The sequence below is a fragment of the Enhydra lutris genome, unplaced genomic scaffold (genome assembly GCF_002288905.1).
Source record: "Enhydra lutris kenyoni isolate GAN:26980312 unplaced genomic scaffold, ASM228890v2 scaffoldscaffold17, whole genome shotgun sequence".
NCBI lineage: Eukaryota > Metazoa > Chordata > Mammalia > Carnivora > Mustelidae > Enhydra > Enhydra lutris.
The window spans coordinates 2,585,445-2,602,451 of NW_019154101.1; the positions used below are offsets into that span (position 1 = coordinate 2,585,445).

At 47.0% G+C, this 17,007-nt stretch overlaps 1 protein-coding gene across 2 annotated transcripts in view; it reads left to right on the forward strand.

The window, feature by feature from the left end:
* Positions 1 to 15,854, forward strand: part of LOC111147580 (regulator of calcineurin 2) — a 263,914-nt gene extending 248,060 nt beyond the window's left edge. For both annotated transcript variants that reach the window (XM_022503692.1, XM_022503693.1), the window contains one exon: positions 15,632 to 15,854. In XM_022503692.1, coding sequence (XP_022359400.1) covers positions 15,632 to 15,792 — 161 coding nt within the window. In that variant the 3' untranslated portion in view covers positions 15,793 to 15,854. The remainder of the gene's footprint in view (positions 1 to 15,631) is intronic.
* The last annotated feature ends 1,153 nt before the right edge of the window (positions 15,855 to 17,007 follow it).

The window sequence follows — 17,007 nt, forward strand, 5'->3', positions numbered from 1 at the left end:
ACAAGTCAGACTTCCTGACCGCCAGATCCCAGCTGGCCTCCGGTGCGCTCACTTGGAGCCCGGAATCCAGTACACACAAATCATTTGCTCCAAAATGGGAAAGGGAACTTATGGTAGTTAATGTTCACAGATCTTGATGCAAAGACAAAATGAGGACGAGTCTCGGAGACCCTCACTGGCTAAGGGAGCAGAGTCCCGGGTCTGGAAGACAAGGCCAGGGGTGGGTGCGACCTGCTGCTGATGGAGGCAGAAGGAATGGATGGAGTAGGAGTTAGGCCTAGAAGGGAGGCTTCCAGAGCCTGGCACAGGGGAGGGAGGAAGGAGGAACGAAATGGTCGTCAAGAGGCAGAGAAAGCCAGGGGTTTTTTTGAGAGCTGTGAATAACAATGGCAGAATAAAAAATGCATGCCCTTTTCCTTAGCGGTGCTGCTAACCTCTGAGTCTGGCTTTTCCTTACCCTGTGCAGTGAGCACCAGGAGAGCAATTATTAATTGCATTTTACAGATCAGAACGCTAAGCCATAGAGACGTGAACCAGTTTGCCCAAAGGGAAACAGCTGGTTGGGGGCAGAGACAAGTGTCAAACCTGGCTCTGCTTACTCCCCCACATGGCCAGGTGCCCTGGCCTTTGACTGAGGACGCTGGTGGCCTTGGTGGACGTGAGGCCCCTGTTGCTGGGACGCTGGCAAAACATTCATCCTAACCCTGAGTGAAGAGCTATCCCTAACACCACTGTGACTCTCAGAAAGCCAAACCCAGGGGTGGCAGGTATGCACATGGAGTCCTGAGCACTGTGTGTATAAGGGCGAACACCGAGGGTCTTCTGTTTTTGGAGGATGACTGATGCTGTGTCCCGGGCGTGTTTTCTGGGATAGCGTTCCCTCCATTCTCTGCCAGCAACTTGAGGCTGCTCCTCTTTATTTAGTTCTCCATTTGTCCTCTTCCTGTGTCCTTGAAGTTTCTTTACCCCACACAGATGGACGATTTGCAGCCAACACTTGAGTTGAAAATATCACAGAGGCTATATTAGAAGCCTGGGTGTCTGTGGCTGTTCCAGCCGCAAGCATGAAGGAGCACAGCCACGCCCCGTGTCCTTCCCACCGCATCTGGGCCCCCCCCTGCCCACGGGGTACCAAGGCAGGCACGTGCTTCTTCAACCTTCTCATGCCAGTTGCACAGATTCTCCCGTGTTCCTCCTACAATAATTCTCCGTCGTTCAACTCACTGTCTTCTCCACTTCTGCTACCCCCAGCACCTGGGAGCACCTTGCACAGTAGGTACTCAGCAAATATTGAATGAATGACTAGATCAGAGCCCTCAGCCTGCCCAGGGATAATTTCTTCACCAGCAAATGGTTGCTTTCTTATGGCTTTGTCCCGACCAAGTCAGGCAACACTAAATTAATGTTTTCTTCAAGGAGAGGTCTTTGAGCATTTCCATTTGGAAAAAAAAAAGAAAAAAAAAAGATTTTGTGAGATTCACTCTTAATCTTTTGGCAGAAGCATTTCAGTAAGAAATTATAACTCATTCCATGTTAAGGGGTGGCTGCCTCAGTTCCGGGAATGTAGAAACACAGTAACATCAGAGCAGAGAAAGCAACTCAGAGGCATGGGGTTTGCTTCCGAGGAATGACTAACACCACTAAATTGGGAGAGCTGAGTGACTGAGAAGAGATGTTAGAATCCAAAGATGCTGAGCTAAAGTAGGTCTGGAGAAAGAGCATCAGAGAGCGGGGATCCAGGGCAAGATGGCGCTCGGGCTGGGTGAGGATCACCTCAGCAAACCAGCAGGCTCATAGGATCATGAATGTGCCCAGCAGCCCTGAAAGGCAAGGATGTGCATTACTAAGACCCTTTCACGGAGGACACTTTCATGGAGGTTCTGACGAGCAGGAGCAAAACAGGATTCCCCTTCTTTGGGAGAGGGACGGCGGTGACCTTCTTCCAGACAGGAACAGCTCATGCTCATGGAACATGTGGAGAGGCTTTTGAAATAAGCATGGAGAGTGCAATTACCTTGGAACCATGATCAAACCCAAGCCTGTGGGATTCCTTTGAAATCCTTCCTAGGCTGTTATAACACCTCTTAGGACACAAGGGCCCCATAACCCTGGAGAAGTGAGTCTGGTTCTATTTATTGCAGTGAGTACAGTGTATACTCAGGAAAATGTGAGAGGCATCCTTTCACTCATTCTTCGCTGTGTCCCCATGACTGTATGTTCTGTTTTTTGATCCAAAGTAAGTAAAATAGACAAATTAGGGAAATATTTTAAATAGAGACAGCAGTTAAAACATATATAGGGCTTGTTGTGCTCTAGGCAGTATCCAACAGTTTGGACACTTTACTATATTATCTCCATTTATACTTGGAGCAACTCTATGAGACAGGAATTGCTATTCTCCTCATAGATTCGGCTGGAGCATGTGAGACACAGAGTGGTTAAGTAACTTGCCCAAGGCTGCATAGCTGGTAAGTTAAAATAGATTCCCCTGCCACTAGCAAGAAGCAGAAAGAATTGACGGAGCTCGTACCTTCGCCCTGGGGAGTGAAAAGTTTGAGAAACCAGAGAGGTCTCTTGAATCATAAAATTAATTTGTCTAGAAGAAATTAAAGACTGTTGCAAAAGGAAATTTTTAAAATGCAAAACAATTTCCACAATGTGTTCCTCCACCTTTCATTTCTGTGCTCATCACCACCCCACCCCACCCCACCCCACCCCATAAAAAACAGCCACTGGGTCAGGCCTTAAGGCCCGTTCAGTGCTTCTCTGCTGCCCTGTGGGACACAGGGATCAGAATTTGCCTTCTGCTCTGCTTAAAGGACTAGCCTCGGTAAAACAAAGGCTTCCTACATTGCCATTAGTCCTCCTGGTAAATTTAGAGAAGCCCATCATCTAACAATCATCAAGTCAAAAGAAGATGGGCTTTGACCAAGTGGAGGACGAATCGAATATTTATTTTGGTTTATTCTACAGCTGTTACTCCTGAATCCAGAAAAAGTATGGTGCTATCGTCTTTTCAGATATAAAGCAAAACAGGAAAAACAAAAACCCAGCCCAGCAAGACAGCTTATCTCTACCAATCAGCCAAAATGGAAACACAAAGATGTTATAATGTACTAAATGCGTGGTAAATCCGAGGTGGGATGTGAAATGCCAGCCTTTATTCTCTAGGCTCTCTAGGCTGGCTCTGGAAGGTCATGTTCATTGTCCCTGAAAATGCCTGCAGGGAATGATATGAAAAGTCACCGTCTATTCCTTTTTTTTCCTCCCGCTATTTTTAGCTCTTGTTAGGGAGATCAATTTTAGTTAACTGCAGAGGAGGGCTTAAAATGGTGCCCAAGTTTCAAGTTGCGTACATCTGCTATATTTAGCCTTTTTTTTTTTTTTTCCCAAATTCTTCTCCATCAAAACATGCCATAGTAAAGCAGTTTTGTTAGTTTGTTACCTAGCGCACAGCATTTCCTCTGCATGGAAAATATATTTCATTAATTCATGTAACTTACAAGGAAGAAACAGTTTCTATTCCAGGCTCATTGAATCAAAGGTAGAGAAAATTCCATTTTTTAAATATAGATGAATATATTTTGGGTGCATGTGGTATGACTATTATATAAGCTTCAGTCCTTGTTCAACAACTGCTATTTTCTGATCACGGATATGAAAAGCAAACAAAACAGTCAGGCTCCAGTGTTCTCACTCACGCGGTGTCTTCCGTCCTTCCCCACCCGAAGCATGCAGATTTGTGATTCTGGACCACGTGCTCAGAATTTTCCATCTCCTTTCGAAGGATTTTCCCTGGAGGGGGCATGGGTGGCTCAGTTGGTTAAATGTCTGACTCCTGATCTCAGCTCAGGTCTTCATCTCAGGGTCATGAGTTCAAGTCCCAGGTTGGGCTCCACCCTGGGCATGGTGTGTACCTAAAAACAAAAAGAAACAAAAACCCATGATTTAAGAATTTTCCCTGGAAAAAAATGTCTGAAAAGCTTTTCTTCTCAGCATATACTCCACAATTATTTTAAATCAGTGTTGAGTAGCAATATGGAAGACTTCTTTCTCTTCTTTCACATGGTATGCATGTGGTAGAATAATAGGAAAGACACATGGCCAGGCCCCTAATATCAGAAAAGCTCAAACAGGATGGTCATTTCCAGAGAGGAAAACCTCACACCTCTCTGACCAAGCAGCGTTTTCTCTCCTTATGTTGCTTCTTTTCTGTCACCTGTATGAATGAGCCCCACGTCACAGGCTTCAGAGAACCCATTTTCTCAGTCTCCCTTTATCTTCCCAACCCTCCTTCCTGCATGGCTTTCCCAAGTCTCCTTGGTCCATACCTTCCCTGGAGGGTTCCACTTCCTTGTCTCAGCTGTGAATTTGGGTCCTCAGTCAGTCAGTTGTCCCCATGAAGTACTTTAGGTCCTAAATGACTCAGGAGGGAATGAAGACCTATGGCCCCCCTCAGGCCATCTTACAGGGGAAACCCCCAAAAGATAAACAAACTTTCCTTTATTAAAATAGAACACCTCTTCTAACAAAATGATAGAAATATTCTCTTTTCCTTCATGCATCTCTCCATCTCCTCCCCCCACACCAGTTTACCAAGGACCCTTTCTGTCTTCGTACTTTGATGTGGGTCGGGACTGAGGATGGGCGGTAAGGAGGAAGAACCCCCATCGCGTATGTGGAGAATAGTTTCCTGACATGAGCTCGTGCCAGACCTGCTGAGCCAGAGAAGCCTGTGTGCCGCCCTGATGTCTTGCCTGCCCCATATCCTAATCTGCCATAATCCTAAATGGCAGACGCAATATGGTGGTCACACTTTGGCCTTACCATTCCTCAACCAGAGTCCTAGCTCCACTTGTCTGAGGTGACCGCAGACCATTTTTTTTTAATGGTGATTTTTGACAATTAGCAAGGTCATCATGAAGATGGAATAATTAATATACATGAGGTACCCAGCCCAGTGCCTGGCACGTAGGAACTACCAGATCCATGGTGGGTGCAATGATCATTCTGCTCTGAGCAGTATCATTTGGCAGGACATCCGCTGAGAGATGTTTCCCATGCCAGTATTTGAATTAAGGTATGGAAAGCCCTTGGAGTAGTGTCTACCAGCTGGCGAGAACGATATGCCTGTCCTTTGTGGTGGAGGTGCTGGTGATTTAACTGGGCTTGTTCTCTGAACATTACATGGGCTTGGGGTGGTCTGTGCTTTGCTTTATAGTCTTTCCTCCCAAGCTGAGAGGGCGTTCTTTGACAGAAGCAGCGGCTGCACCAAGGACAAGGGACAGAGTTGCCATTCAGTGATTGGACCCCACCCTCAAAACCACCCACAGCACTTTTCTCTGAGGTCGATCAAAATGAGACGTGAGCTCATGGAACCACAAAGGTATGGGAGAGAAGAAATGTGCAAAGGACTTCTCTCTCTCTGGAATGTTTCTTCCTCCCTGGAATACTGGTTTTAATGGAGAATCTGCTTTCCACTCTTATTTAGAAAGTTAGTTCTTTCTCGACTCCCAGGTTGAGCTTGTGAATAGGCACTTGTGACTATACATGCCACCAGTTTAAGCCCCTCTGCCCTGGGGTCTCTCCTTTTCTCTTTTGTAGCTGTCTGTGAAGTTCCAACATGAAGAAATATTTCTCTTGCTTTACGGTGATGACTAAAACTTGGGATGTGAGTTTGAATCCAGGCACCACCTCTTATTAGCTGTGTGACCTGGAGACACTCTCTGAATCCCTCTGTGCCTCCTCAACAGTAAAATCAGATTGTTGCCGGTATCAGATGAGATAACCCGTATGAATCTATGTCCAACGCAGGACATGGTGAATGCTCAGTGTGGTACCTATTTTTGGTCACTTGATTTTTAAGCCATATCTTAGTCTTTGGTTAAAGTGTAAATGTGCCTGTGTTAAGCTCTTAGCTCAAGGTTTCTCAGGGCAAAAGCTGTGATATTTTGGAACGGACAGTCCTACACACTGCAGTCCATTTAGCATCTTTGGGCATCACCTGCCAAATGCCAGTATCCACACGCAACCCAATCCCTGTGAAAACCAAAAAATGAAAATTTTTAAACAAATATGTCCTTATTGCATTTCCAGACACCACTGGGAGCTAAGCACCCTTGTTTGAGAACCACGCTAATTAGGCTTCTGCGCCATTTATCAGGTGGATCTCGAATGCAAGAAAGACATAGAGGCAAGGAGTGCCTGGGAAGAGGTCAGAGGTGCCAGTGTGGGGTGGAGAAGAGAGAGGTGAGAGAGGGGAGCGGTCCAGAGAAGTATCACCACCACCACCCCTACTCCTTCCCCATACACACACGCTTTCTTTCCTCCCCTTTGAAATAATAGGGGAATTATTATTCCCCTAATAGGGGAAAAGAGCTTGCTGGTAGATAACTTAAAAATACTGTTAAATCATGTATGGGTGTGGTCGTACAGCTTTTGGAAACTTCCAGATGTTTTTCACCATAATGCCTCCTTTTCTTGGGGAGCACTTTAGGCCCCAAAGCAAACCAGCATCAGCCCTTCCAGACTGAGAGAGGCTTAAAAGACATGGTGACTTCAGACACCCGCCAAGGTCTGGGAGGAAGAAAGGAAGTGTAAGTCACCACACTGCACCGCTGCTTCCTGCCATCAGCAATCCTACCACCCCCAACCTCAACTCCTTCCCAGCTCCACTGACCCTACCCCTGTCCCAGTCCTCTGAGAGCCCCCTCAGGGCCAGACACCTCTGTCTCTGCTGTTGACATGGGAGTGGTAGAGCGGAGCTGGCAGCCTTGCTTGCCCTCCCCACCCTGCCAAATTCAAGTCCTAAACCTAATACATGAAAGGAAAGGAAATCTAAGTGTGAATGCCTTTCAAGCACATTTCAGATCACATACACTCTTCCCTCAGTCCCTGTTTGCAATCCCATGAACAGGCAGCATGCTCAGTAAAACTAACTCCTAGAAATTCTGTGGTTTTGTTCCATCGATCAGGAGAGATGCTCCCTTGTTCCTCTTGAAAATAGCACATTCACAATAAAGTACGGAGGAAAGGGGTTTGTAGTGCCTTCTAACTGTGAGAAGCCAGAAATCACTTTAATATTGGAATTTCCCTTCCTCCTCATCAAATATAAAGGGCTCTTAATTTAAATCAAGTTCAGTGTGTGGCACACAGCCCAGCATGGTTCTGTGTTCAACGGTTCTGTTGGAAATGTGCTTCACTTGCGTTGATAAGCCATCATCCACTCTTAAAATTCAGTACAGATTAATAACAGAGGCCTTCTTTTCCCCTGCTGGGTTCAGAACTCACTGAGGGTTGGATAAGACTAAGACAGAGGAGATGAGTCATGCCAGCTCTTGTGTCTGAGGCCCTGCGGAAGCCCAGAATGTGGCTGAGCCGAGCACCAGCAAGCGCTTCCCAAGGCTGAAATCCAGAGCCGAGCAGTGAGACTCCCCCTGCCTGCCTTCGGACTGCCCCCTAGGAACGGGGTCTCCTGCGCTGGCCTCAGCACATGGCCGAGAGCAGGCAGGGATGGTCCAGAGAGCAAAGTGGATTGGGTGAGCGGAGCACCTCAGTTCTTCTCCCTCCCACTCTGCTTCCGCTGGAGAGGAGTAAGAAAGCGGCAACAGAGAGAGGTCCCAAGTGGTTTGCTCATGGAGCTTCCTCCCTAAGGAAGGAAGGACGGAGACTGGTGTGGTATCCAGTCTAATATAGCAGGCAAGCAGAAAAAAGAGGATAAAGCACAAGCAATTCATTTCGGTTCAACTGTAGCGGCTTAGCTCGCTTCTGAAAGAGAAAACTTGTGTGACCCGGGACTTATCAATTGCCACATAACAGACTATCCCGACATGAAGGTCTTGGAACATCAACAATCTTTTTTTTTTTTGGCTCACAAATCTATTTAGGGCTCAGGGGGACAGCTCATCTCTGCTCCATGCAACATGGCTGGGGACTTTCAAGATGGTTTCCTCACGTGGTTGGCATGTCAGTGTGCTGCTGGCTGAAAGCTCAGACAGGCTATAGGTGAAGGACTCTGGTTCCTCCTCGTGTGAGCCTCTTCATGGGCTGCTTGCGCTTCCTTACAACATGGACGCAAGGTTTTGGAATGAGCCTCCTGACAGAGCAAGGTTGAAGTGCGTGTGTTTTTGCGACTTAACTCAGAATTCACACTGGTTACTTCTGCCACAGCATGTTAGTCGAGGCAGTCGGAAAGGCCTGTCCAGATTTGAGGGGCGGGAACACAGTGGAAACAGTCCTCCATGAAGAATTGGCAAAGTTACTGAGGAGTAATGTTATGACCATCCCTATGAAACACAGTCTGCTAAGACCCAAACGTGCCTATTGAGAATTCACCTTCAGTATGAGAGATAATAAAATTAGAGCCAGAATGAAACATAGAAAAGTTTCTTCCAGAGTCCCAAGCTATGGTAATAGATGTAAGTCAAATCATTTTATAATATATACCCCTTTCTTTTCAAAACTGATTAGTGTTATCTTTTGAGAAGAGTCATTGTCAAGGAGACCATGCCTCGAATAACTACCAATGGGCCAAAAGAAAAAGATACAAGATGTTCCTCTTCAGCTAGAGAACAAATGTTCACTAAAATATAAGTTTTGTGCCTTATGGATGTATTAAAAGTATAAGTTAGGGGCGCCTGGGTGGCTCAGTGGGTTAAAGCCTCTGCCTTTGGCTTAGGTCATGATCTCAGGGTCCTGGGATCGAGCCCCACATTGGGCTCTCTGCTCTGCGGGGGGCCTGCTTCCCTCTCTCTCTCTCTGCCTGCCTCTCTGCCTGCTTGTGATCTCTGTCTGTCAAATAAATAAATAAATAAAATCTTAAAAAAAAAAAAAAAGTATAAGTTAAACCCAGCTCCCTTTTGGGAGTGTCTCTTGTCAAAGATGACCCCGTGGGAGTCAGGACGGGCAGCGCCCGAGAGTGACTATGAGCACATTCACTGAGGTCTGACGGGGCCCGAGTTTGAATCCTCCCTCTGCCATTTACTTCCTCTGTGATTCAGTTTCCTCTTACATCAACTAGAAAGGATACCACCCACAGTCCAGAGCTGTTATCACCACTAAATATCCAATTGAAGGGAAGTACTTCGAGCTGTGTCTGGCATTTAGTAAGAGTGTGGGAAATAGTCGTTGTGAAGCTTAAAGCAGATGGCAAGTTTCCACGACACGTCCTGTGTCCTCACACTGCCAGCACACTGACAATAGGCTAAATACGTGTCCTTTCTTGGTTTTCAGCCTTGCTGAAATTCCAAAACTTACACATGTTAAACACCAGGAGAAAAATTCACGTGTGAGTACGTACTGGACATTGGACAAGTAAAACAAGTAAACGGCTAAAGTTGGTGCCTTTCATAAATCAGTAATGTATTTATTGAGCATTTACTTGTGCGTCAAAGTGCAGCCATCACCAAAACCGCCATTTCAGCAGCTTGGAATATAAAACACCACTAGATGAAATAACTAATGTAAAATGTAAAAGGTGATATAATTAGACATTATAACAAGTGATTCAGAAAAAGAAAGATCTCGTTTAAAATCAACTTAAGATTTGGTCCCTTCTCATGGGAACACAAACGTGGAAAAGGTGGAGAGAGAGGAAAAAGGAGAGGAACTTACCAGTGGTGGGGGGTGGGCAGTAGTGAAGAGAGCGAGGGTCATTCCATCGTGAGGGTTGGAGTTTATGACGCTCCCCTGTTCATTTGAACTGGAGGACTCGGCATGTCACCATCCACCCCTTCTCGCTGTTTACAGCAGCGACTCGACTGAGTAGAAGCTCTGTGGCATAAATTCCCCTGCTTAATTCTTTAACTGCTCTGTGGTGTGACTAGATGAGTTCATCATATTGAAAACAGGAAATTCTTTTGGGCAACTGTAGCACTGACCACCACATCGCCTTAAATAATCATGACGTGCATCTCAGGATGGCTTTCTTAAGAATCTGACAAATACTTCTTTATTTCGTAGCATCCATGTGGTTGTTATTCCCATTTTTCTGATGAGGAAAACTGAGTCCTAGAATGTTCTGTGTCTCTCAACATCACATCGCTAGTACGCGATAAGGTGACGTTCCCAAATGTTGTTGTAGGAAGCTTATTCTGACAGAGAAGCTTAGTTCCTGGGGTGGGAATACCAGCTGAGATTCCCAGAGTGAGAGAGAATGGGGGCATTACAAGCAGGTGGTAGTGAGGGAGTCTATGGAGAAATATTTCAAAGTGGTACTGAATGATGCTCAGGGACAGTTTGACAACCATGGATGAAAGGCAGAGAAGCTTCTAGGATGACCAAGTCTGTGGATGGCACCTAGAGGATGAAACCTCCCAGAGAAATGTGATAGCTGGAAAGGAAACATAGATGGACAGGGAACATAACTAATTCTGCTTTGGCTGTATGAGTTTGGAGAAGAGTGAGAGATGTTTGGAGAGATGTCCATAGAAGGCCAAATGCAGGTGTGAGTTCAGGCTGAGGACATAGCATCTCATAGAGACAGACATTGAGAACTCACGATGCTCCAGAGAGACACTCTGCAGAGAAGAATGGCAGCTATGGGAGGCCTAAAGCAAACCCTCACCTCATGCCTGCTCAACTCTTCAGTCTTTTGAAAGCCTCTGGGATGGGGGTTCCATCTCCTGGAGATGTCCTGAAGGTCCTCACATGAGGACCTGCCCAAGGAGGCACTCCAGGGACAGAAGGGTTTCCCTTGCCTTACATCTCAAGAGTTCTCTGATCAAGAATCTGAACCATCTCGGCTCTGCTGTCATGTTCATAAATATAGCTTTGTAACATCTCCCTGCCCTTACCTCATCTTATTATGTTGATTTTTTTAGAGACACTGTGCATAATCACGCTGATTATTTCGAGAGAACTCAAGAAGGGGCCAACTTCTGCCCCACAAGCCAAAGGTGGCAGCATGATGAGGAACCTCTGGGGGTACTCAGACCAGCAGTCACCCACACACGTCGCCTTGCCCCCCAGCCCCCTGCTCAGAACAGGGATGTGCCCTTCTCCCTCCTGAGAGCAGGAGGCAGCCCGTGGACACCTCCACTTCCTCCAGACTTGCGGGAATCAGGACATGGAGGAGGGTTTGAATACAGACGTGAGGATTGGGAGTGTGATGGGTGACCCTCTGCTTGTCCTTCCAAAGAAATGCTCCACTGGCCATGCTCTGTGTGGTGTGGCAGCCCCGGCCCACCCAGAGTGGACAGGGCCCCGGGGGCTCCTTGTCCCATGCCAAGCCCAGTTGGTCACCCTGCAGGGAGACAGCATTGATGTCAGCCCTCATGGTAGAGGAATTAGCTGAAGCCCAAAGGGAAAGAGAGGCCAAAAAAAGAAAAATTCAATCCAGCCACACCAAAGCGATTTCTTTTTAGTCTGTGAGGCTCTTAGCAGCTGTTAAGCTTTGCTGGATTTTGATAGTAAGAAAGTTTCCAAAAATAGAACAGTGAAATGTCAGAGTTAATGGGATCACAGCAATAAAGCATCTGTACTACCAAGCAGCCTGACTTTGTTAGCTCGACGGGCTCGACGACATGAGGGTTGCCCAGCACAGAGCAGCGCCCTGGGCTTTCCTGTCCCATCCTGAGTGCCCCCCCCCAACACCCACACACCTGCCTGAGAGGAGAGCGCTCGGGCTTGAATTGGTAAACACATTGCAACTCGAGGTGTCTTTAAGGCAGTGTTCTTTATCAAAGCCAGGGCAAACAAATGGCTTAACTAAAAGGCTAGCTTCATTATGTATATTTTACTGTAATAGAAACATAAATATAAATATACATATACACATATGTGTGTGTGTATATTATATATGCACATACGTGTGTGTGTGTGTATATTATATATGCACAGACGTATATCAAGGTAGCAGCTAGCTGCTTCCAGACACATGAGGAAAGAGGCATGTGTTGGGTCAGCCCCCCGGTGGGGTCCCTGCCACCCGCCCCCCAGCCCCACTCTCTGCTCACTTGATGGATGATGGCAGATTCTCTGCTGTGGACCAGAGACCGGCGCCGCCTCACCCTGCATGGCGACCAGGCACAGGACTCCCCCAGCCACTCCGGTTTTCTCAAGGGGTGCTTCCTCTCTAAACCCGGAGACCTTCCAAGAAATCCTGTAGGCGACAAGAAGAACGACCTCACCGTGTGTTGACTCTTCTCTTTCTCCATCTCTTGTGGGAGGACGTCCCTCCTTCAGCATCGCAAAGCATTCCCCAAGGAAAGAGAGCGTTTTGGAAACCGTAGGTAGGAGGAACTCATCACCGTTTGCTGTGGCACTTCGAGGGGCTTGTTGCCGTCCCAGAAACAGATGAGAAAGGAGACCACTGATGAAATCCTGCTGCTGGCGCTGATACAGAGGAGCCCTGGCTGCTTTCCCCCTTGGCGTCCTCAGCATTCCTGAGCTTGACGTCCCTTGACCCGCGCCGTTGGCCGTTTCCCATGAGAAATTGACGATGCAGAATGGAGGAAGTGGGGAGGCACGTTAGGTGCAGGCTAGCGCCCTGGGGGACCGCAGCCTCCTGCAGGCCACATGGACCCCTGTAACACCGGCCACACTAAAGCACAGGGAAGCGCATGGTGGGGCGGGGGAGGGGTGCTGGGTACCAAAGGTGATGTCACCCAGTCAGAATTCCCTGGGTTGCATCCTCATCCCAGTACTCTCCTTTTTTTTTTTTTAAATTGATTGATTGATTGATTGATTGGGAGGAGGAGCAGCGAGAGAGGGAGAGAATCATAAGCAGGCTCCCTGCCCAGTGCAGAGTCCAAAACGGGGCTCGATCTCACCCCCCTGACATCATGACCTGAGCCGAAATCCAGAATAGGAACTTCCACCAACTGAGACACGCAGGCGCACCCCCAGGAAATCCTGATTTCAACAAGCAGGACCACTAAGGGGTCAGGAGTTTGAGAAGCGAGGCTCAACGATGCCGCCCACCAGGTCTCTGCCCATCCCGGGGCCCAGTGCATTTTGTGCAAGAGCTCGTTTCCCTGTAGGTTCCGCTCCTGAGCCATAGCTGAAGCCATGCTTTTCCCGAGAGATTTTGGTAAACATGACAACTGCTTTAAAAGAGAAGGGAAGGCAACTGAATGAGCTGTCTGCTGCTAGGCCCACCAGAGCTGTAAGCACAGGCCTTAGAAAGGACTTCAGAGGGGATCCAGGGCAGTGAGCGCTGGCTGTGTCTGCTCTCCAGCGGGGAAGCAGACGGGACCCGAAGGACTCAGGCAGGTGTCTAAGTTCTGTCCAGGTTCTGCTCCATGTCCCCTGCTTTTGTCACTGTCCTCTCCTGAACCCAGACTGGTCCACGTTTGCCAGAGGTTTCATACTTGCTGCCACGATTCTCTCTACCTACAAGTTCACCAAATCTAGACTTTAAATTGCAGGGTCCTTATGAGCCTTATTTCTATGGCGCTGACGAGTTCTGTCCCTCTTGACTACTGCCAATAAGCAGTGAAATCCCAGAGCTGAAACCCTCCATTTTTGTGAACTATCCCTTGCCCTCACCCAGGAAAGCATTTGCTCTATACAACTGATGTCAAAGGTGGTCCAACAAATGCTTCTCTGACTTTTAACAGAAGGAGAACAGTCTTAGCGGCCCATGGCTAGATTAGTTTGCTGGGCCTGCCACAAACCAAGTACCACAAACTGAGGGGATTAAAGAACAAAAATTTAAAATTTTTTTTTTTTTAGGGATGCCTGCGTGGCTCAATCAGTTAAGCCTTCGGCTCAGGTCATGATCTCAAGGTCCTGGGATCCAGTCCCACATCTGGCTCTCTGCTCAGCAGGGAGTCGGCTTCTCCCTCTGCCTCTGCTGCTACCCGGGCTTGTGTGCTCGCTTGCTCTCTCTCTCTCTCTCTCTCTCTCTGTCAAATAAATAAATAAAATCTTAAAAAAAAAAAAAGTTACAAAGCATCACAGCAAAGGAAACCATTCCAGATAGTTGCAGACTTTATCTTTAGCGTTTAGTATGTGCAAGGCTGGCTGACTTTAATCTTAGGGAGATCAGGGAGGTGTTTTTTGTTTTTCTTATATTTATGTTTGGAAGGTTCCTTTTTGATTTTGTTTGTTTGTTTTTTAACAAAGCAGACTTACCATGCATGCTCAGGGTGGAAATACAGCCCATGCTTTTGAGGTTGTGCCAGGTCATTTTGGCCTTGGTAAATGTTAAAGGATAGCTTCCCTGGGAGACCAGGAGCAGGTCCACAAATATTAAAGTTGAAAATGCTCTTTATCAGTAGGTATGAGGATGTGGCTGTCGTGACTGGTAAGAGATTGTGCAGGGTCTTCTGTCCTGGTCTAGGAAACAAGGTCTTGATCTAGTGAGATCTGGAAAGCCACTGACCAGGAGGATGTCTGGGAGACACTGCTTTTAGATTTTCCGTATTCGTGAAAGATGGGGAATGAAAGGTGGGATGTCAGGAGAAGGTTAAGATGAGTATGTCAGCAGTTAACTTGAGAAGTTAATAGCATGCAGATGGGGACCCCTGGGTGGCTCAGCCGGTTAAGTGCCTGCCTTCATCTCAGGTCATGATCCCAGGGTCCTGGAACTGAGTCCGCATGGGGCTCCCAGCTCAGCGGGGCGTCTGCTTCTCCCTCTCCCTCTGCCTGCAGCTCTACCTGCTTGTGCTCTCTCTCTGTCAAATAAGTAAATAAAATCTTTAAAAGCACGCAGATGGAGAATGCCCCCTCTTCCTGCCCCACTACCTGGAGGTCTTCTACTTTTCTTTTAGACCTAAGCCAGTTGTCACCTCCACCGGGAAGCCTTTCAGTGTTACCTTCTCCTTAAAATTTTGTGCCACAGTCCTTGACATATATAGCCATGCTAGCACTTACTGTGGTATTTTGTGATACTTCTTGTTTCCACACTCGGCCACGAGGCTGTGCTCTTGCGATAGACACCAGGATCTTCCATTGCGCCCGTAGCCTTTTCCCGGCAATAGGCCAGACCGTGGGGAATGCTCAGTAAATACCTCCTAAAGGGGAACAAAGGCAGGAAGCCAACCAGCTAACAGCCATTTGGCCGTAAGATGAGCCAGTCAAGAAGGACAGACTTTTGGAACTTGAAGGGACCTTGACAGTCCTCTAACCCCGTCACCCAGCAGCCACCACAAATCCCAGACCAGTGATGATCCTGCCTTAGCCCATCCTGGGGCAGCTCTTGCTATAAAAGTGTGGCTGGAGAAGACTTCAGAGACTGCCCTGTGGACAAGGTGAAGAAGTGAAGCTGTTGGCCCAAGGTCACTCAGCAATCAATCAGCAATGATGATGGGAAACAGAAGAGAAACGGAGAACGAGCTGTCAGAGCCACCCTGTCATCACCATGATCCTGAGGACTGTAGTCGTGACCATGTGGAAGTTTACGGTTGGGGATGCTGACTGAGGCTGCAGGAGGGTGAGTGGCCCGTGCGGGCTTGTCAGGCTGATAGATGGTACAGTACAGCGCAGATAGATGATAGTGTAGTGTAGTGCAGATAGATACAGTGACCGAGCAATCTCACTCCATTTTGCGATGCCCTGTGCCATTCCTGGATAAGATCCGGGCTTCCTGAAACACTGTGAAATGTCCTTCCTTCCAGAACAAACATTGCCAGAGAATCTGCTTTGAGCTCCCTTCCCCTTTATCACCCTCCTTTTTCTTGCCTTTCAGGAGAGAAGTATGAGCTCCACGCAGGAACTGAGTCCACCCCAAGTGTCGTCGTGCACGTGTGCGACAGCGACATAGAAGAAGAAGAGGATCCAAAGACTTCCCCAAAGCCAAAAATCATCCAGACCCGACGTCCTGGCCTGCCGCCCTCCGTGTCCAACTGAGCTCACCGCTCCGCCTCAACGATAATATCTGTCTCCTCTTTATCATGCTTTTTTTTTTTTTTTCCTCTGTTGTTTGTTTGTCGAAAAAAAAAATAATTGCCTTTCAATCCCTGGGTGTTTGGTTGTTTGAGATTCCTTCCTTGTAATCAAGCCTCTCGGACAAAAGGGCTAGGAAAAGGTGATATGTTTCCTGATCATATCATGTCCATTAAGTAATAATCCATTATTTAGGAGGTTCTAGAAAAAAAAAAGGTAGTATTTTCTTATTAAAATATCAGCACCATCTGTATCTTCATTCTCTCATGTCGATCCAAGCCAGAGACATCAGTGACAAATAGCACCCGTGTTGTTTGTGATCCGTTTCAGTCCCAGTCCTGACGTGTGTGCGTTGTTTCTTCCTGGCCACTTAAGTAGGACCATAAGTAAACTTGACTTTGACTGCATGAGATATCCCCATCTGGTCTCACTCAGTCCTCTGCATCCCGACATTCCCAGGACATGCATGATCACCAGCATTTATTTTCATGATTCGAGGATATACTCTAACTCTCAGACTGTCAGCATCCAGCCATGTTCTATGTAGACTAGAAAATTATCAGCATCATCCGGCTCAACAAGTCTGGGTATAGCCACTATTTTGAGTCCATCCTTCATAGCTCTGTTAAAATTCCTGGAGGCGACACTGAGCTTGGCCCCAAAGATATTCCTCCATAGATTTTGAACACCACTTCCGTAGAGTACTTTCCCAGACTCGCGGGGGAGGCTTGTCCAGGGTGAGAGACCGATTTCAGACAAACCTATTTATTACAAAAGTTTCACGGTGTCTGAATGATTGTTTTTTCTCTTTGTATATTTGTACAAATGTTTCAGCTGTGCTTTTAAACTCTGGATGTTTTTTATTTAGTGATTGTTCAGCCATTAGCTGCTTAAAGACATAACTATGTGCATTGCTTATGAATGCATTCATATACTAATACAGATAATCTGATAATATTACACTCTACTATGGGTAATGCTGAATTTTGGAACGGCACAAAACTTCTCATGCCAATATATAAATGACTAGCCAACATCTTTGCTATAAGAACACTCGTTTTTAAATAAAGGGAAGAGGCATGTGTCCGTCATAGACAATTTGGGTGAAGCTAGATCTCCAGAACTGAATATTTGAAACAGGAAGGGAGGGTAGATCAACAACATATACCAATCCTACTC